Source organism: Ursus arctos, unplaced genomic scaffold, assembly GCF_023065955.2.
Source record: "Ursus arctos isolate Adak ecotype North America unplaced genomic scaffold, UrsArc2.0 scaffold_1, whole genome shotgun sequence".
Lineage (NCBI taxonomy): Eukaryota > Metazoa > Chordata > Mammalia > Carnivora > Ursidae > Ursus > Ursus arctos.
This window is the reverse complement of record NW_026622763.1, coordinates 58,293,379-58,315,381: the sequence shown is the minus strand read 5'-3', so window position 1 is coordinate 58,315,381 and position 22,003 is coordinate 58,293,379. Positions and strand designations below refer to the sequence as shown.

General features: G+C 33.2%; 1 protein-coding gene across 1 annotated transcript in view; it reads left to right on the top strand.

Moving 5' to 3' along the window:
* CWC22 (CWC22 spliceosome associated protein homolog) overlaps window positions 1–21,033 on the top strand; it is a 56,196-nt gene extending 35,163 nt beyond the window's left edge. The window contains exons 12-20 of the mRNA XM_026492407.4: window positions 2,431–2,535; window positions 3,846–3,927; window positions 7,711–7,771; window positions 11,408–11,485; window positions 12,154–12,306; window positions 13,757–13,884; window positions 15,598–15,699; window positions 15,794–16,014; window positions 20,190–21,033. Coding sequence (XP_026348192.1) covers window positions 2,431–2,535; window positions 3,846–3,927; window positions 7,711–7,771; window positions 11,408–11,485; window positions 12,154–12,306; window positions 13,757–13,884; window positions 15,598–15,699; window positions 15,794–16,014; window positions 20,190–20,776 — 1,517 coding nt within the window. The 3' untranslated portion in view covers window positions 20,777–21,033. The remainder of the gene's footprint in view (window positions 1–2,430; window positions 2,536–3,845; window positions 3,928–7,710; window positions 7,772–11,407; window positions 11,486–12,153; window positions 12,307–13,756; window positions 13,885–15,597; window positions 15,700–15,793; window positions 16,015–20,189) is intronic.
* The last annotated feature ends 970 nt before the right edge of the window (window positions 21,034–22,003 follow it).

The following is a 22,003-nucleotide window of genomic DNA, read 5'->3' as shown; positions in this document are numbered from 1 at the left end:
AAGTATATGAAGAAAATTTAGCCTCATGGATAATATGTATTTGGAAAAAAGAGAAGTATTTTAATAACCTTTTCAGATAGTCTGTATATTCTTGCTTAATACTGTGCCAGTATTTAAAAGCTAATTGTTTCTCCAAGATTAGTTGCAATGTGAAACCTGAAACAATATTCATGAATTTTCATACTCTGTTACATTAAAATCCATGGATCTTTTACCCATGCATGATTTTGCAACATATTTCATTGGTCATTTAGTAAATATCAGTTCACTCAGTTAGGCATATCTTCTAAGTGTTAACATGTTAGCATTATCAAAATTAAATTAACACAATATCAAGAAATCACATTTATTACTTATGCCACCTAGCTCATCAGAGATGTCTAAGTATTGGGAAGCTATCAAGCTCACAGGAATGGATCCAATTTCTCCAAAATTGTAATTTTCTCTTGGGAACTCCTATTTTATCATGGTTGTAAATACTGTTAATTAATTTTCTTGAAGTGACAGTCTCACTTTGTTTATATTTGAGAAAATGTCTGCCAAATGCCTAACAACTATAGTTTGCCAGCCATTCTTTCAAGTAAAAAGGGAAAATATCACTAATTGTCCTTGCAAGTCAAAGAGTCGCCCAAGTGCTTTTCTTTGAGATAACCATCACCGTTGTGCATCTGTTTTTAACAGAAGCTCTGTGTATGAATTCATGTTTTGCTATTCAGATGATTATGTATGCTTACACTTCAGGGCTGAGTGAAATGAGCGGTTTTCTACTTCCTCAAGGGCATCCTCAGGTCAGAGTGGCTCTTTTCCCGCCTCCAAGAACATGCCAGTAGAGAGCACAGTGATGGCTGGTGCAGTTTGGTGCCTTGACTTGTGCTCAGGTTGCAGCAGCTTCAACTCCCGTTGCTTTTGGACGCTTGTAGATGGCAGCACAGAAAAGAGGCAGATAACGTCTGGGTGTTGTTATGAAAATAGTTGTGACCTCCCAGACCACCTGGCAGGTCTCACCAATCCCCCAGGGACTCAAGACCGTACTTGAAACTGCTGCTTCATTCAGTTAATGAAATCCAGTTGTCATTGCCTAAGTGATTTCAGTAAGTAGATTCTCAAGTGGAGAGATGAGGAGAGGATGATGTAAACGACTAGACAATTCATTTGACCTTCATTCTTTCATAAAATGTTCATCTAGATCTGGCATAAAAAAATGGCCACAGCAGGAAGCAGGCACAGCTTTAGTAATTAGCACCTTAGAGTGACCCAGGTGCACTTGTGTTTTAGGTCTTACAGCATTTGGGAAGACAGCAGGAGTGCCTGTCTTCCTACTATTGAATACTAAATAGTTTCCTCTCTTAAAAGTCTGTCTAAGCCATATTGTGTAATAGGAAACAGACACTTTAGGTTATTTCTTGAAGTCACATTTGTTAGAGATATTCTTGGGATTTATGTGTCAGCTAAGGACTGAATGACAACTCTTCGTTTTAATAAAACGATTTATTTTTCAAGGTATGAAGTTTTCTGCTAGCATTAAATATTATATGTAGCTCCTGATTTATAGTGCTCAGTTAAATATAAGAAATTAGAATTTCCCTAAAAGTAAGTTCACCCTAAAACTTTATCTTAAAAACTCTGATTTTAAAAGAAACGCAAAAGTGAAGTGTTAGCCAGGTTTGTAAAATCTTTTATCAGATCAGTAGAGCACACACCACTGGGCAAAATATAACTTTAGTTTTTTTCATTTGTTAACTATTAATATAATGACTAGCCTTATGTAGTCTCTTATTTACATCTCTGTTGTCATCCAGTTCTAGATATAAGTTGTATTTTAAGAAGTGATTTTCCAGTGAAGTGCTCATCTTGACAATTTCTTAAAGGCTTTTAAACCTCTGTTTCTGTTGACATATGGAAAGTCTTGAGATTAATTGTAACATTCTATTTAATAAGTATACATCAGAATAAAAATCTCATTACTGTTTATCTAAAGTCAACACTAAATTATGCAATTATTTTTCTCCCTTCTTTGTCTTTCAAAGCCTAAATTCTTGTTTTCTGTATCTAGCCTTAGCTTTGTATAATAGACCGTCTCCTTTCTGATGCTGAACTATAATAATATTTTGACTCCAGTATACTGATTTCCATTCATAATTTGTTTTTCCGGTGCTCTTGCTCTTTTGGAAAACCTTCATCTACTTTTTTTTTTTTTTTTTTTTTGTTCTTCTCATCCCTTCCTTGTTTTATGACCATTTTCTACTTGGCAGAAGAACAGTATGTATGGCTTTCTGACCACCTAGGCAATAACACAAGGCCCCTGTGCTCATTTTGTTGGGTGATAAACTATAGCCACTGTGGATTTTGGTGAACGAGAATTATCCTCTCAGAATGAGATTCATGTGTATCACTTGCTCATTAATATTTTCCCATACTTTGTTCTGATAGAAATTCTCGATGAGGGAGATAGTGACTCAAACACAGACCAAGATGCTGGAAGTAGTGAAGAGGAAGAGGAAGAAGAGGATGAAGAGGGAGAAGAAGATGAAGAAGGTAAAAGTGTAGCTCATTCAAGTAGTACTGTAAAATACTCTGAAATTAAATTAATTCTAATGTAATCCTCTAAAATAGGGGTTCCCAGTCTGTGGAGGGCTAGGGGCTGCTACTGGCATCTAGTGGGTGAAGGCTAGCGATGCTGTGAAACATCCTACAAGTCACAAGACTGCCCCCACCACAACAGAGGATTATCTAGCCCAAAATGTCAGTATTGCTAAGGTTGAAAAACTCCGGTGTAAAAGTATTAAACAAGGAAATCATTTTTTTTAATATCAGCATTATTTTAATTTGATATTTTATGCCTTTGAGTTAAACCGTGAAAAAGATGCATTCGTGTTGCATGCATATGAACATTTTCTGCAACCCTGACGTGAAGATGACAGATGAGAGGGGCTAGGTGTTGGCAATTCGTTTTGGCAAAATAGAGTGGGGAGGCCAAAAGCTGTGTTTGCACAAAGCAAGCATGATGTTCTTCTTCAGCTTTGATTGCTTTATTTCACAGAAAAATAACCTCAGAACTTTATTTTGGTTAAGTCTTAGTTAAAACATCAGAACATACATAAGACTGGCCATTATTTACTTATATTGCATATTTGAAAATAATTAAAAGTATGTCTTTCCCTTTTAGGACATAGTATATTTTAGTTCTGTCCTAAAGTGTATTTATTCTTCTGTAACATATTTTATAAAAATAAATTCAATTTTTTTTCAGTGTCTTTCTTTCTTAAAACATTTCCTAACTATGTACTACATTTAGCTTTAGAATTTCTTTGTTTTATGTGAAAATACTGTTCAAATAAGAACTACTAAATATTTATAGGGGAAGTTGTCATGCATTAGATAAGAGAAAATTTTGACAAATACACATATTTATATTGGACCCATCTAGTTTGTCATAATGACCCAGTGTTCTCTGAAACTGAATTTCTACCCATGATTTACAGTTCTTCCAAATTATCAAGATACTGTTTATAATTCTAGAAATAATATTTTACCAAACAACAGCATGAGTGCTGCCTTTTATAATGTCTAAATGAGCAGGCGACACAGAAACAAAAATAATATTTCTGGCTTGATTCTGGACTTCTTTGAACTGACAAAAGTTATTAAAATACTCTTAAGATATGGCAGAAGACTAGAAATGGCTACTTTGAGCTCTGCAAATACTATTTTTACACTGTAGAAAAGAACAGTATTGTTAAACTCGTAGATTCTAAATATTTATGAAAAAATTATTACCTAGAGATGCATTTTCAGTCCTTCACATTTATTTTTGTCATTTCATAATTTTGTTTAATTTTTTTCAGGACAAAAAGTGACTATTCATGACAAAACAGAAATTAATCTAGTCTCATTTCGTCGTACAATTTATCTTGCTATTCAGTCAAGGTAAGATACTATAGCTCGGTTGATCCTTATTTTTGATAGGGGATGGACAAGAAGATAGTATTTTTAGAATCTGATGACAGAAAACTGGATACCATTTCAGGGATTCTCAGACTACCTGCCCAACTTCATAGATCCCTGCTTTTGGTTCTTTGCTTCAAGAGAAAAGTATCTTTATTTATTTGGAAGGTCTAATTGTGTTACATAATTAAATGGTTTTTTTTTTTTTTTTAACTGTGTCAGTCCTTATAGTTAAATATCACTAATAAAAACCTGAAGACAACTCTGTGTTATAGAGCTGGCACAGTATGTAATTGTAGTGGAAATTTATGTTTTTTATTTGGTTTCTCATTCAGATTCTAAGCAGAGAAGAGCTGTTATGATAACTTTGGACACTGATTTTTTTTGTACAGATGGAAATGAATATAAATGGAAATAGGAATTAGGAAGGTTTTGAGAATCCTTTGAAGTAATGTTAAGTAAGAACTACTGTGATGTCATGTGAATATCCTATTCCCTTTGAAGGCTATGAGTTTGGTTTGGAAGAGAAATAAATGAAATATTAAATGCTTAGTACATCTGTTGTTTTTTATGCGAATCAGCCTATTGATTTAATGGGCACAGTGTTTACATTTTGCACCGGAGGAGGAATGTTTTCTCAGTTTTGTTTTCTTACTAGGTTTTGTATATTTCCATTTAGTATGATGTAATAGCAAAAATGATTCATACGTAGGAGTCATCCTGTTTTTATTCTGTCTGAAAACTTCTTGGCTTAAATTCATCTTCAGAAAGAGAAATGTTTTAAAAAGCAAAACATTGGCTAGAAATATTTTTGGTTTATCCTTACCTATTTCTTTGCCTTTCACATGAAAGAAAAATCTATTAACTATTTTTTCATACAAATTTGAAGTGGAAAATGAGAATTTTTTGTTATAGGTAAAAATTCTTAGAGTTTGACCTTTCATTTATCGTTTTTTAGAAATCCAACAATAATCTGTTGTAAACAGCAGATTCACTGTTTTAATATTGCTGTTAACATTAACTTTGAAGAGTTACATTGGAGCTGTTTGGATAATTACTTAAAAGAAACTTGTTTTTTTAGTTTACCAAACCTTGATTATCCTTGAACCACACAAACGATTTGAAGAATGAAAGCATTGGACAGGTGACAGTCATGATTACAGAGTGGTACCAACTTCAGTAACGGCAGTACTGTTTTATGTTTTGGTATTTGTTAAGAGTTCTGAGCTCCTGAATGCCTAGTAAAAATAATTTTTATATGACAAAGTTTACTATACTTAAAATCTCATACATATTTTAGAAAGAACCAAAAGACTTTGGTAGACAGATGTTTAAAGAACATGGTTGAGGGATTCATGTATTGGGATCCTGAATCATAAAGTTGCTGAATAAATATCACTCTATACTAATAAGTGCTATTGGTCATTAAAACAGCTGAAGTGATTTAGTTTTTTTTTTTTTTTTTTTCAAAGCAACAGTACTGAGTATTAATGATTTTAGTGAGATACAGGTAAACATTATTGGTGGGAATTTAAATTGATATGCTGTTTATGGAAAGCCTTTTAGAAACATGAATCAGGAGTTTTATGTCCATGCCATTTGACCATTCTTTTTTATTATATTTCTTAAAGAAATAGAAATTGACAGAGAATTGTATAGAGAATTGTTCAGTACAAAAAAAAAAAAAAAAAAAAGACCATCTTGTCCAATACAAATAATCAAATGTCCAGTTTATGCCACCATTGAAAGTTAGGCTAATGGGGAATTGTTATTGATGTGGGCAAGTGGTCTGACTTAATGTGAAATGGGGCAAAAACTGTACAGACTGTATAGTACTGTACCAGTAGTATTATCTTAACTGTTTAAATAGGTAGACAGATTCTAGAAGTGATACATTAACATATCAACAATGGTTATCTTGAGAGGAGATTGGATTACAGATTTTTTGTGGCTGTGTTTTCCAGTTTTTTGTATTTTTCAGAAGTCTTATGTTTACAGTACACCAGTCTCTATCAAATATAATATAAATCCAGAATGGAATATAATCATCAAGTCAGATGGCAGTGAGGGCACTTTATATAGTTTGCTTTTGGAAATCTTAAAAATAAAACTAAGGTCTGACAACTAAACTGTGTAATGATTTTATTTTTTTAATTTCTTTCGTTTTAGACTTGTTGACTGATCTCACCAGTACTCTTACCTTCTTTCTGTCCTGGCTCCTAAATGACCCTCTCTCATTTACACAAAACATAAAATTATACAGTTGATTTTGTTATTGAAAAGTAAACATTCCTGTTTGTTCTTGCTTTCAAATGATGTTCCACTCTGATTTTGCATTATTGAAGCTACACCATCAGTAGGAGGTGGGTCTGTCATTTTCCCACCAAGGTTTCTTAGATTGGAAACATCAGCAAAACCAGTCATAAACACAGCTGAAAAACTAGCATCATGTAAAATTACTTTTCTTTACCCTTCCTTCAGTCACTATTTATTTGTGTTAAATCTGAAATTCATTTGATTTAGCAACCTAAGATAACTGAAATGTCAAGGAAATTTAATTCATTTAATATTTACATTAAGTACAACTTCAAAACAGTCTTGGTGTAGGGAGTTACCAAATACTTTTAAAATAAAACAAAAACAAGGAAAATAGACTATCATACAGATAACTTTCTCATTGGTACTTATTAGATAAACAGAAAGTTGTAAAATATTTTTCTTAATTAATTGACTCATTTTTCAGAAATTGCAGGGATTTTTCCTGTTTCTGTTTTAAAAAAATTAAAACTAAAAATACTTTTCGGTCATATTACTATATTGTTGAAGTTTATCACCTACAGTTTAATATCTTAATCTTAGTGTCAGATACGTTTTAATATTACCTCTTGCAAAATCTCATTCTGATATATTTCTTTCTCCGTTTTAGCTTTTCTTTTTTTTTTAATTCCATTACATTGTACCATCCTGGGTTATTACTCTAGTGTGCTTATGAAACTCAGTAAGTATCAGAAGCTGAGAAATCCGATGAACTCTAAAACTAAATTCATAGCCATTCTGTTTCAGTGGCTGATTATTTTACACTGTTGCTATCAAAAGAATGAAGGCTTGAACATTCTACAAAAAGTACAAATATATTAACATTATTCCTGTATTGAATTCACATTAAATTTAATAATTCTCTTAAGTATATTAGAAATATTTTTAATAAAACTTACATGAATGTTATATAAAAGCAAATTTTTTTCCTTGTCAGTGATTTTGGTTATTTACTATTTTTATGCTTATTTTTTTTTTTAAATATAGAAGCACTGTGGTTGGGTATGAATCAAGATAACTTATAAATGTGATTAAGCACTAGGTGTCATGCTGGGCTCTGGTACATCTTTTACCTATTTTTTCCTGACTTGGGTCAGAGATAAGTGGAAATATTTAGCAATGTCATAAAAATGTGTCTACTTTCTGTCTATATATTTGCCCATTCCGGACATCTTATGTAAATGGAATCATACTGTATGTGGTCTTTTATATCTGACTTTTTCACTTCACATAAATCAGAGTTCATCCATGTTGTAATGTCTCAGTACTTCATTCTTTGTAGAATTAAGCTGTATATTTTCTATGTACATGATACAGTACTGTGAAGTTACAGTAAAAAAGTTATTTTAAACAAGTATTAAAGTAAGATCCTTGTTTATAAAAGAGTGCTATAGTTTAACAACGCTGCAAGTTTTTAGCCTAACTATTGTAACCATTTTATCTCTACAGTTTAGATTTTGAAGAATGTGCTCACAAATTGCTGAAAATGGAGTTCCCTGAAAGCCAGACAGTAAGTTAATACTTTTATTCTTCTATTAGGAAATAATATTGGTTATAAAAATGTTTAAGACAGTTAATATAGGTTTTATGAATTGAAATAATAACTCAGTATTGGATATTCATTTTTTAATGTAGATATTCTAAAATTTTAAAATAAGACTTAGTTCTGGGGTGCTTCATAAATGCTACTCATTGCAGTGAATTAAATGCGATGCAGGAAAAGGAAGAAGTCTCTCTGACCCACTGCACTTTACATGAATTTCTGAGTGGTTACCTGTAAATCAAATGGTGGCTTAAAATACAATAGGAAATTTCCTTAACGAATTGCCTACTCCATCTACTTAATGCACTAAAGCATTCTTTTGTGGTAGAAATTATAATGATCACCATACATGTTGTTACATTGCTTTAATTGGATATAAAAGAATCTGTCGTTTTTTTTCCTTCATTAATTCAACAAAATGTATTCAGCATATACTACATGTCAGACTGTCTACAGGGTTTCAGGGAATCAGTAATCCAGTACATATTAGCCCCCTCTTAGTCCATGGGACTCATATTCTTATAATTTAGTATATACTTCACTGTTCAAAGTATCATAGAACCCTAATGCCAAAAATGATAAAGACTGGGTTGAGAAGATTATCTTGGGTGTTCTTTTCTGGTTGCATTCTTTTTTTTTTTTTTTTTTTTTAAGATTTTATTTATTTATTTGACAGAGATAGAGACAGCCAGTGAGAGAGGGAACACAAGCAGGGGGAGTGGGAGAGGAAGAAGCAGGCTCATAGTGGAGGAGCCTGATGTGGGGCTCGATCCCATAACACCGGGATCACGCCCTGAGCCGAAGGCAGACGCTTAACCGCTGTGCCACCCAGGCGCCCCTTCTGGTTGCATTCTTATCTATATTGCTCCGTGTCCATCTACATTTTAAATCCTTGGAACTTGAGCAAAGGCTTTTGGGGTTTTGTTTTTCACACCCTGGTTTACACATGGTAGACCCAGCAGAGATGCCAGAGTGAATATATCAACTCTAGGCTGTTTCTATTTCTAAAAGATGTTGACTATCTGCACTGTTACCATTAGGTGTAAGTGCTTTGTCTTAAGGCTTTAAATATGATCTGTTACGGGGATTGGCAGACTGTGGCCCAGGCCCACTACCCATTTTTGTAAATAAAATTGTATTGGAATACAGCCATGCCCATTGGTTGGTGTGTTGTGTATAGTTGTTTTCATCTTATGGCAGCAGAATTAACTGGTTGCGACAGACACCTTATAGCCTCTAAAGCCTATAATATTTACTATGTGGCCTTTGAAAAAATTTACTAATTTTTTTCTAGATTATGGATTTCTTCTTAAAATGTCATGGTATGTAATTTTGAGAAGAAATTATTCTTTTCAAATTTGGAAAGTTCTTTTTTCCCTCTTAAAGTTTGTTTATTGGTATATTAGTAACAGTGTACCTGTTTGTACCCTGGGTGCACTTGATGTGTTCACTTTTGAAAGGAAATAAATTAGTGAATTAACCTTTAAAATTATAATTGAAACTGAAATTACTGTATGATCTTGTCACATTATTTGAGGAGTATAATTAAGTCATTATAAGTTTTATTAATATTAATTCAGAAGATAGTTGTTCTAGAACTAACTTCAACATATTTTGATAGCATTTGGAAAAATGTCTTAGTGCATCTATTTTCATGCACTCGAAAGACTCTCCTAAAATTGCTATGATATTTAATTAAAATGTTAAAATATTTAATTATCATAAGCCACAGGGAATAACTCTTAATTGCATTTAGTCTAGGGAAGAAAGTAATTTGTTTTGCAAGTAGCACTGGTTTTATTAGCAATGCTATCAGCATATTACCATGCTATATTGTCTAAAACCTGATTGACTGTCATGTTATTGTAAAATACAATGTTAGTAGAAAGAGTTGAAAATACATTTTACTATATCACAAATTAACTATAATATGGCAGAATTCAGAAAAACCTCATTTTAACTTCTTAGTACTATGTTAAGTTTTGACAAAATACATCTTTTCAGAACTTACACATTGATAAGAATTCCATTTAATTAAGGTGACTTGTGACTTATAAAAAAAATAATTTAGCAATGTAGCAACATCTAAAAACAACTTCATATTGTGAATGAAGGCCTTTTGAGTAGATTGTTCTATAAGTAGATTATCAGTTTCCAGAACAGCACTATCCAATATAACTTTGTGCAGTGATGAAAGTATTTGTTTTCTACGCTGTCTAGTGTAGTAGTCACTAGTCACATGTGGTTTTTGAGTATTGAAAATGTGGCTGTGACCAAAGGACAAAAATTTTAATTTTATGTAATGTTATTTAACTAATTAGCTAGGGGCTACCATGCTAGACAGCACAGTTCTAGAGTATATGGACCCTTTTCTTCCCTCTTGCACATAGATTTATGAAATGAATATAGATAGACCTAAGTTTTAAAAAATATTTACAATATTTACTTAGTTGCATCTCACATTGTTAAATGTGACAGATGTCAAAATTGCTAATTGAAAATATAAAGGTAAAATTAAATAGAAGTAAAAATGAACTGAAAGGGTATATATATTATATTTTATATAATAAATATATTTATATATTATACATTATATTTATATTTTCTGTTTATAGAACACAAATACATTACTATATTTGGAAAAAATAATTTTTAACTTTTTGGTAAATGTTTTGTAGAAAGATATTTAGTCAGTTCTGTAGCAGTGGTGAGAGAATGAATTTAGGCCTTTTTTCATTTTGTCTCCATTGATTTGTCCATGTTGTCTAAGTTTCTTTGTCTGTGAAATGGATATAATCAATACATATTTCATTACAGTATTTTAAAATTATAAATCATTTGGGATGTTGGTATTTCCTGGTCCTAGATTCACTCTTGCATTTATTAGTTCAACAGAATTTTTACACAGGAGGTTTCAAGGCACATAAATAGCTGCTTAGACAATATATTACACCAGCAGTTATGGAATGATTTGATCTATTTGTATAGATTTATCAACAGCTAGATCTGTATGCATATCATTTAGTTTGAGGCTAGAAAATCCAGCCAGAGGTGTTTTTTTCTTTGTTCTTTTAAAAATATTTTTTTCTTTATTAACCAGAGTGTCATTTAAGTTAATGTTGTAGCTGTGCTTATTTATGCTTCTATGAAGACTCGTGTTCTACCTTTTCCATACTAATTAAATATATTCCTTAATAATTGAGTTTAAAGGTGTATAACTGAATTGTTAGGTGGTGTATTGATGATCTCTATTGTTAAAGATTTTGTGTATAATCTTTTAATAGTCTGTTCAATCTTTTCATAGTGTATCTGTTTCATATAGTAGATTTTCTTGAAGTGATTCATACTTAATATGAATTTAGAATTTTATCAATATAATTAGCATAGATGACTATGGAAACAGTCAGGCTGAAGGCTTTAAAAAACTATAGGCTTGACATAGATTAATTTTGTCTTAATAACTTAAGCTCACAAAGCTTTGGAAGTTTTGTATGTTTAAAACCTTATTTAACAATTCAGACTGTCTCTATCATATTGATAAATTATCATATAGCATGGATTCATTGTGTTCTGAATCATTAATGCAATTTTTTTTCCAAATAGAAAGAACTCTGCAACATGATACTTGACTGCTGTGCCCAACAGAGGACATATGAAAAATTTTTTGGCTTATTAGCTGGGGTGAGTTCCAGCCTCATTATTCTTCTTGGAATTTAATAGAATCACTAAGGGAATCCCTAACATGAATATTGTGAATTAATGTGTCTGCTTTGTGGTCTGGTCTAATATAATAGCAAATGTTTGCTAAAAGCTCGTTGCTCTTCCCTTCCTCGGGTTTCCCATCCAATTCTATAGTTTCCTCGTTTCCTGCTTCATTTTGTAGTGCCTTAACATTGCATATGATTCTTCCAGAACTTTTTGAAATTCTATATGCTTTGTAACAATTTCCCAAAGAGGACAATTAAATGTTGCCTTTTCAAAATCTCAAAGCAGTTTCTGAAGTCAAGTACATGTTCAGGCAACAAAAATAGAGCATGAACTAAAATAAGTTTTTAAATCTAAACTCTACCCACAGAGAAACATATTTGCATAGTATGCAAATGTATGTGTCTATGATAAGCTACTTGTATAATTTTGTTTTAGTGTATAAATCCCAGGTAAATAGTTTTGATATATATTACCTACTTTTTTAAGCATTCCATCAGACAGCACAAAACGAGTGAATGATAAGGTATACAAAATATTTACTAATTTTTGATTCAGTAAATTTAGAGGGATCTGATATGCTCATAATGGTATTGAGAGTCAATTTTTAGTGGTATTGACATTCAATTTTTTTTATTTATTAGCGATTTTGCATGCTAAAAAAAGAATACATGGAATCCTTTGAAAGTATATTCAAAGAACAGTATGATACCATCCATCGCTTGGAAACAAACAAATTGAGAAATGTTGCTAAGATGTTTGCTCACCTTTTATACACTGATTCACTTCCATGGAGTGTAAGTAGATGGGTTGATATTTATACTTCCTTCCTAATCCCATTATCCTCGAATAGGTATTAAGTATAATATAACCATACTTTTCCTATGTAGAAAATATAATTTAAAATGAAATATATAGCAAACTTTTGCTGTAATGGCTAGCTTTAAGGTTATATTCATATAACATGGGATCAAGAAGCTAAGTAAATAACATGAGTTTAAGAAATACCATCCTAGGTGATTTTAACAGTCCAAATATCACAGTGCTTTTTAATAGTGATGACTAATTGTGTTTTCAGGGAAAATAGAGATTTTCATCTTCTATGTGTGTGCACACATGCATACACACTGATACCCACATACATCAATAGCTTGGTGGTCCATGCATCATGTAGTCAGTTCTTTAGAACAAGATAAGATATCCTTGATACACAGATGTATACTGGATTGGAAATTGAAATGCATTCATGAAGCTGGCATTTATTGTACAACTGCTGTTCATCCAACAACCATTCATTTAGTTACCAGCTGTGTGCCCAGTCACTTGAGAGAGATACTGGGCATCCAAAGTGAATTATATATGATCTCTGCTTTCAGAGAGCATACCATATACGAAATACATAACGTAAGATATGCCCATAGCACCAATATGAAATAACAGGTGATAGGTTATAAGAAAAGTGAAGTTGAAAGAAAGAAATTACATCCAAGAGGAAAGAAAGAAGAGGATCACACTGTAGAATACCACAACCTGATGGTAGAATGAGACAGCAAAATGACCTCATAAACATTAGATAGATTGTTGTAATGTTGTAAGTACTAAGTATGTCTAGCTGCATTAATAGGCATTTTGTAAGCTGACCTAGGAGCCTGATTATAATAATATTTTTACTTCTTTTTTCCCCTGTGGGAATGAAAATGAAATCAAGTTTTTAAACAATTAAAGCAAATGGGTTCCTGGAACACAGAACTCATAAAAACTGGAGGTTACTTTTAGTTTTATTGGTCCTAAAACATCTCTCTATGGCTTCAGTTTTTAAGCCTCAATCTTAGTATTCAGAGCAAGCCATCACTCTTCCTGTCTTTACCCTTATTGTATATGTACTCTACAGAACTATAGCCTAATGCTGTAAGTGGCATTTTGCCCCAAACCCTTATATATATATCCACATTTTGATGAGTGAGTTTTAGGAGCTAGTAATCTTTGCTTCAGCATTATATACTCACAGCAGAATATATCTGCTATAAAAAGCACATTTCTCAAGAAAGAATGAACTCTATTTCTGTAGTATCTTAGCATTATGAGAATTAGTATAGAGAGGTAGTCTTAAACTTTGCCAAGAAGTAATACTTATTAGGACAAAGAAAGATATTCAGAGATAATTCTTTAGAGACACTTAAGAGTTAGAAATGTTGGTCATTTTGTCTTTTGAACAAAATAAAATTGTCTTTAAATTTTAATTTGCAGGTTCTTGAATGTATAAAGCTAAGTGAAGAAACCACTACATCATCCAGTAGAATTTTTGTTAAAATATTTTTCCAAGAACTGTGTGAATATATGGGTCTTCCTAAACTTAATGCAAGATTAAAGGATGAGTATGTTTATCATTATGCACTTTTTATGCTTACTGTCCTCAGGAATTTTCCTCCATTATAGCAACATAAGTCCACCCTTGGTTGTAAAAACAAAGAGTTAAGCCCTTAGGACTTTCTTCATCCATTAATTACAATTCTGAATCTCATGTTCTATGCCACAGAAAACATATACATGCAATTTTTAATGAAGGATTTTAGTTGCAGTAGAGAACACAGAATCAGTGCCTCTTTTAATTTAGTCAGAACACACAGAATTATTCTGCATGCTCACTGGAGTTTTCCAATAATGAATACTACTTATAGTTTTATTTTCATTTTTAACCCTAATTTTGAACCTTAGAAAATTAATTAATTTTTTGTTATCAATGAATAATTGTAAATATATTTAGATTACTCAGTCATGTAATTGTTCGAATTATTACACTGAATGAGAGTCTTATTCTAGGGCTATCATGTAATCCCTATCCCAGGTTTCTTATTTCCTGTTTATTCAGATTACCCATTGCCACTCACATTGACTTCTACTTCATTCACACTACTGAATCATCCTTTCAGATTTCTTAGTGACTACCTGCCAAGTCAAGTACTTTTTCTCAGTCCTCATGCCCCTGGACTTCCCAGCCTTACTTACACAGTTGACCACTTGCTCACTGTGGCTCCTCAGTTCCTTCTCATTCTGCCTCACTCTTCATGGTCTCTACTCTTCAGCCTACCTCTCCCCTTTGCCAGTTTCCATTCTGGGTTCAGCATGCCCTCTCTGGGCTAGTCCATCTGTTCCCCTTGGCTTCATAGACTAACTTAATTGGTCCCTGTCTACTTCACCAGGTTTATCTCCTCCCTCTCCACAGGCTGCACCAACATTGCTCAGCTCATTCATGTTTCCTTACCTCCATTTCCAGAGCTAGAAATCCCCCCTCTTATTCTGTCCAGCAAAACTCTTAATTATTCTTCTTATATGTCACCTTTTCCCATGAAATGCTTTGTCCTGACTCTGCTGGTTAGTCTTTCAGTGTGGTGCTCAGAACAACATGTCCAAACCATCTTCTATTGTTAATGTTTTTGTTTGTTCCCCTCCCTAGAAATGATAATTATATGCAGTCTTCATCCGTGATTTCACCCTTTTGTTGACTATTTTTTCCCCATCCCCAGTGCCATGCATAGTGCTGTGTGTGCATGTATGTGTATATATATACAATAAAGGAGATCTGTTTTTATTATATATATTCACATACTATATATATGTGTGTATGTGTGTTGTATAAAAAAGTTTTTTAAAACTTCTGTGGGGTGCCTGAGTGGTTCAATCAGTTAAGCATCCAACTCCTGTTTTCCGCTCAGGTCATGATCTCAGGGTTGTGAGATCAAGCCTGGTGTTGAGCTCTGCACTCCATGGAGAGTGTGCTTGAGATTCTCTCTCCGTCTCTCCCTCAGGCCCTGCCTTACACACACGCGTGCACAGGCTCTCTCTCAAATAAATAAATCTTTTTTTAAAAACCTCCTCTGCTGTAAGTTTAGTAAATTATGACTTGACCCTACTCTTTCACTTAGATAGCATGTAGCCTAATCTAATAAATGATATAAATCACTTACTTGTGTTTCATGTACTAATTTAATAATACATAGAAAATCTGAAAAATGACTGTCTACAAACTTTGCCTTTTTATCATTAAGCAATGTGTTCTCTTTTGTTCATTTTTTTTTTTCTTGTTTTAGAACCCTACAGCCATTTTTTGAAGGGTTATTACCCCGAGATAATCCAAGAAATACTCGGTTTGCCATCAACTTCTTTACTTCTATAGGTCTTGGAGGTTTAACGTAAGGATAATTTTTGGAATTTTATTTTCATCTTATAAAATTATCTCACATTGACTTTGAAGCAGAAACTAACAGAGATTATATCTTTAATTAGGGATGAATTGCGTGAGCATCTCAAAAATACACCAAAGGTCATTGTGGCGCAGAAACCAGATGTTGAGCCAAATAAGTCCTCCCCCTCCTCTTCCTCTTCTGCATCCTCCTCTTCGGAGTCTGACTCCTCTGCCTCTGATTCGGACAGCAGTGACAGCAGTTCAGAGGCTTCCAGTGAGGAGAGCGATTCTTCATCCAGCAGTAGTCAGAGCTCTGCCTCAGGTATGGAAACTCGTCTGTAATTGATTGGGCTCTTTTCTAACAGGTATATTGCTGGTGATGTTTACAGCAAGGGAAGAAAATAATTTGATTGCTTAATTATTTTAGAGTTCGATTGTTTAAAAGCCACAATTAATAATATAAGTGATCATCTGTCAGTGCTGGAGTCTGTAGTGAATTGCATCATTTATAATGCTAAGATTACCTATTGGAATCCTCTTCATAGAAATGAAGTTATTTCATTGGCAAATATTTATTTGAGTGATGACTGAAATACCATTCATTCATAATGCCTATAATCCAGTTTATAGCTTTTCCGGTGTTTATATTTTAAAGAAATTTTAGTTTTTTACTTTAGTGAGGATTTATGTCAGTTATTGACAGGCGCCATCCATTCAGTGCGTATATCGTAAGCGTCAGTGTTCATGAAGAGAACACGTCCGTGTGCTAGCTACCCATAACCAGAGTTACCAGCTACTGCCACTCCTCCCGTCCATACGTCAGGGCAGCTACTACTCTCATTTGTAATTCCACGATTTGTTGTGCCTGTTTTTAACTTTTTAACTGTGTTTTATGAACTCCTTTACGTCCGGCTTATCTTTCACAATTACTTTTGTGAGATTCATCTGTAATATTGTATTTAGTTATAGTTCATTCAGTCTTGTTGCTGTATAGTTTTCCACTATATGAATATGCTACAGTCTATTTAACATCCCTTTTACTCAGCAATTTAGATTTATAAGCAGTATTCCCGTGAATACTCTTATTCATACTTGGTAGATATATGTATATGTACATATGTGCATTTCAGTTAGGTGTGTACTTAGAGAATCACTGGGACTCACTGGGTTGTAGGTTGTGTGTATATTTAGCTTTAGTAGATACTGCCGGTTTTGCAAGTGGTTATTTTCAGTTTGCACCCCCATTAGCCATGTTTGAGGGTTCCAGTAGCAACCATCTTCACAACACTTCAGTTGGCTATCCTTCATTTTAACCATTTTGGTACATATGTAATTGTATTGCATTGTGGTTTTAATTTGCATTTTCTTGATCACTAATGAAGTTAAGCACTATTTTATATTATTATGGGCCATTTGGGTATTTGACTTTTGTTAGGTGGCTGTTCAAGTTTTTTGCTATCCCCCCTTTTTTTATGAAGTTGTCTCTTCTTTAAATTTGTAGGAGTTCTTTAGTTCTTTTTTCTGGATGTGTATCTTTTGTCACATGTATGTCTTGCAAATAGCTAGTTCCATTCCATTCTTGTCTCTCTAGGCCTGTGCAGCTGCTAGAGCTCTGTTGGTCTCTCTGTCCCTCAGCAGCAGCCCTGAATCAGTAGTTGCTCATAGGGAGAAAGTGGCTGTAGAATGTCGGCTTACCTCTCTATGGTTCTGCCCTCTCTTGAATCTTGGCCCTTATTCAACTTAAAAGAAAGTTGCAGATAGTACAGAAAATTCCCATATAGCCTTCACCCAACTTTTCCTAATGTTAGCATTGTACGTAACCAGAGTTCAGGTATCAAAGCCAGGAAATTAACATTGGAACAATACATTAAACAAATTCTTACATGAATTTCACCAGCTTTTCCATTAATGTCCTTTTTCTTATTCCAGGATCCTCCTTGCATTGAACTGAATTTCTTCTTAGTCCTCTATAACCTGATAGTTCTTCTCAGGCTTTTCTTGTTTTAATGGCTGTGATACTTTAAAAGTCCTCTGGTCACTTATTTTTTAGAAGGTCCCTCAATGTGGATATCTGATGTTTTTACATGATTAGAATGGGGTTATGCTTTTTTGGACAGAATACCATAGAAATGATGTATTCTTAATGCATCTTATCTTGGAGTTCATAATATTGATATGTCTTATTGGTGATATTAACTTTGATCACTCGGTTAAGGTGATACCTGCTCGATTTCTTCATGGAAACTCCTTTTCTCTGTAAATTAATGTCTTGTAGGGAGATAATTTGATACTATGCAAATCTTCTCTTTCTCCTCCACCTTTCACTCTTTAATTTTAGCATCCATCTTTGGATCTTGTCTGCAATACTTAACCAGTGTGGTGTTTGCCGAATGTGATTTTTCCATTTATCTTTTTTCTTCTGCATTTAGTAATTGAATTTCTTCTGCAAGAAAGAGTTTTCCCTCTCCTCCCACCCCCCCCCCATTTATTTATTAACTGTATATTTTATCAGTGCGGACTCATGGATATTTATCTGAATTAGTTAAAATCCATTAGTGTCATTTATTTTGTTGTTCAGGTCATTTCAGCTTTGGCAACTAGGAGCACCTTCAAGTTGACCCCTCTGTTCTTTCATCATACCCCTATCCTTTTTGTTGAGCACTGCCTTTCTTTATAACATCTCAGATTGTTCAAGATCTTTAGTGCCTTTAAACAGAAGATTTTAAATTTTATCTGGCATTTCTAGTTTTCAGCACGGGCACGGGTCTTCCACAGCTTTCTCCACCCTCTGGAAGTGGAAATACAGTAGTAAAGGATTTTTTCAAATGTGGCATTTTCTGAGCAGGTCTGTGTTGTTTTCCCCAAAGTCAGTTCTGTTTTCTTCTCTCATTGTATCTTAGTCTGAATAAGAGAGAGTCTAATTGTCCAAAATGCATATCATTTCGTATTTTTTAATGCATATTTTAGTGGCAGGAAAACGTAGTTTGGAAGGTTGATCTTTACACTCTTGTTCTCTGGCTTGTTGCACTTAAAAGAGTATTACATACTATGTGGCAGCCAGAACTGTGGGATTCTCAGTATTTTATATTATTAGATTAAGATTGCATTTGCCCACAGGAAGTCTTATTCTTGAATTAAAATACATTAACATTGTTCATTTAATATTCACCTCTTTTAATTCTAAAGAATTTGTTATTTCATGGTATCTGTTTTGAGAACAGATGATAACACAGCATGAATTGCTGCAATAAGGAATCTTGCTGATTCAAAATTAATTTGCCTCATCATACAATTTCGGTAGAGAGCGTTCAGTTTTATTAGTAAAATATTAAGTAGCATAAAAACAGTATGAACTGCCCCAAAATTAGAAAATTGTAAAGCAAACACCAAAGAGTGGGGAGTTGCATATTATGGTGGGGCTCAGGGGTTTGTGTCAGTGACGCCCTGAGAGCGGTGTAGAGTACGGTCAGAGAGACGTCAATTTAGCACACAGCCAGATGGTTGCTGCTTGGGTAGCTGCAGCTCAGCTGAGCTGCTTGGTAGGAACCAGAGAAATAAATCCTTAGTGGCAAACCAATGGACTGTGCCAAGGGTAGGCATTTGGCAGAAGAAAAACAGGTTGGTACAGTGAGATTTAGGTGGAGATAGGACGAAGGTAGGCAGTTTTCTACCATATTTTCTTCTTTCTGTATACATATGAATTTGACAGAACTTTTGGTCATCTCGGCACCTTTGATTTATGTACCCAAAAGAAATAACACAGATAAAGTGATTAAATTTGTTTTATAGCTTACAATGTCACTGTGATTATTTAATAATTATATTTGTGATTATATCAGTAAGATTGAATTGTTCTAGGCCATTTCAGAAGAGCTTTCTCAGAAATCAAGCTCTCAAGCTTATGATTATATGTCTTAAAAAGCTTCTCTTCCTGGTGCAGATGCTGCTTCTCTGGAGCAGCACTGGAGAGCACAACTATTGTTTTTGTACAAAGAGGTTTTTATTTGGAAAAATATATATTCATGCTGTTAAACAAACTCAGTCACCCCACACCCCACCTTTAGGGAGTAGTGTTGCTGGCATGTGTGATCACTGTATTTTTATTATTAACATACTAGATCTGACATAATATTTCATATGACATAATGCACATGGGCTGGAATTTCTGTTTTTGAATAAAATTTATAATTGGAAATGTACCTGTTGGCCACTTTATAAAAAATTTTATATTTGCTATAGTTTTTTTAAAGTTTCTGTTTACTGCTTTGAGTCTAAGGATCAAAACAGTACTTTGGTAACTAACGGTGATATGATGTATATTCTTAAAAATTATTCATCGTGTAAAATATTCTGTCATCAGACTTTCCATTCAATCAATTTAGTTTTGCATCCAGTTTGTCTGAATTAATAGCCCTTCAGTGGATCAATAAATGTAATTGTTAAATTATGAAATTAAAGATTAAAATAAAAGCTAACTATTTCATTTTACACATGCAGCTAAAGATAGAAGAAAGAAGGGACAAGGGAACACCAGAAGTAAAGAAGTAGATAAATTGATCAGGAAACAACAAACCCATGATAGGAAAGAAGAAGAAAGAAGGCCAGACCAAAGGCATCAGGAAACACGGACTGAAAGAGAAAGAAGGTCAGAAAAACATAAAGATAAAAATTCAAGGGATCCAAATTGGAGAAATCCCATAACGAAATACACTTCAGACAGAGGTGTTCCTTCTGAACGAAATAGTTACAGTAGAATCATGAATGACAGAGACCAAGAAGCACACACAGATTTGGAAAATAAGCATGGTGATCCCAAAAAGAAGAGAGGAGAGAGAAGAAATTCTTTTTCTGAAAATGAGCACAGACACCGAAATAAGGACAGTGAAAATGCTATAAGGAAAGATAGATCAAAGTCAAGAGAAAAGAATAGACAACATTCAGGTTCTAGAAGTGATGAAGATAGATATCAGAATGGTGCCGAAAGGCGATGGGAAAAATCTAGCAGATACTCTAAACAATCCAGAGAATCAAAGAAACATCAGGACCGGCGAAGAGAAAAGTCTCCAACAAAGCAAAAAAAATAATTCTACAAAATTACAGAAACTGAACATGCCTTATATTCAGTTGAAACAAATTATTTTTTACATTAACGAACTTTATGGAGAATTCTTGTATAAAGTACTGGTTTGTATTTGTACATTTAAAATTTTTTTCATTTTAACATGTTTTATAATTGATACATCTCAAGGCCCTCCACATAGAATTATTTGAAAAGTTTCCCCAGAGAGGGATGTAATTCTTGCTTATATTTTGTTAATAAAATGATCAAATGCTCATTGAATCAGTGATTTTTTTCATTGACAAATTTTTTTTTCCTGATAATGTTTCCATTATGTTTTAGAACTATTATAATGAATTTTTAGTGGCTTTTTTTTTTAATAACTAGAGACCAAAATAGATGAATGATTTCAATGTAATATTTTTGCTTTGTTAATGAGATGTTATGAACCTTTTTTAGGAGTCACCCTTTTTTTAAAAAAGGAATTATTTCAAGTTTCATATTACATCTTGAACAAAATAGGTATGTGTAATTTTTTTTTAACAAGTGTTTTGATGAAGCTAAGGGTATTGTTAGTCATTTAAACAGATACACAGCTACATTATTTAGAATTAGGACTTCTCTCATCAATAACATTTCTTCTCTCTGGACTGCTAAATTAATGTTTCATTGAAATTCTTTGTGATTAGTGCTTTTTCTCAGCCTTGAAGTTATATCATTGTTGGTGAGTTAATATGTATTTAACTTTTAATTTAGATTAATAATAGGTCATTGGAAAACATACAGTCATGAGAAATGTGAACAGCCTGTGAAATAATTCCAGTTTTTATAAGAATTTTAAAGGTTTCCATCATTGTAACTCTCACCAATTAATATGTGACCATATTATTTATTACTTTTGAAATAAAATATTGCCTCTGGAATTTTAGATTTGCTGACATTTAACCCTACTTACCAAATAGACTGCTTGTGCTTGTTCACTTTTAAAGTACATGAAGTCTACTTTAGCTGATGTCTAGTTTCAAGAATAATGGGACCACCATCTTTAATGTTTGACTTTCAGGCATTCTTTGATTCAAAATGTTTTCTATTTTTGTTCAAAAACTTGAGTATAAATAATAATAAAGTCCATATAAATAAATAAATACTATCTTCTCCTCCTATCCTGCCCCTGAAAAAAAAAAAAGGTATTAATTGAATATGGCAGCCTGGAAAAATTCTTTTTACTGTTTTCTCCTACTGTGGTGGTTAG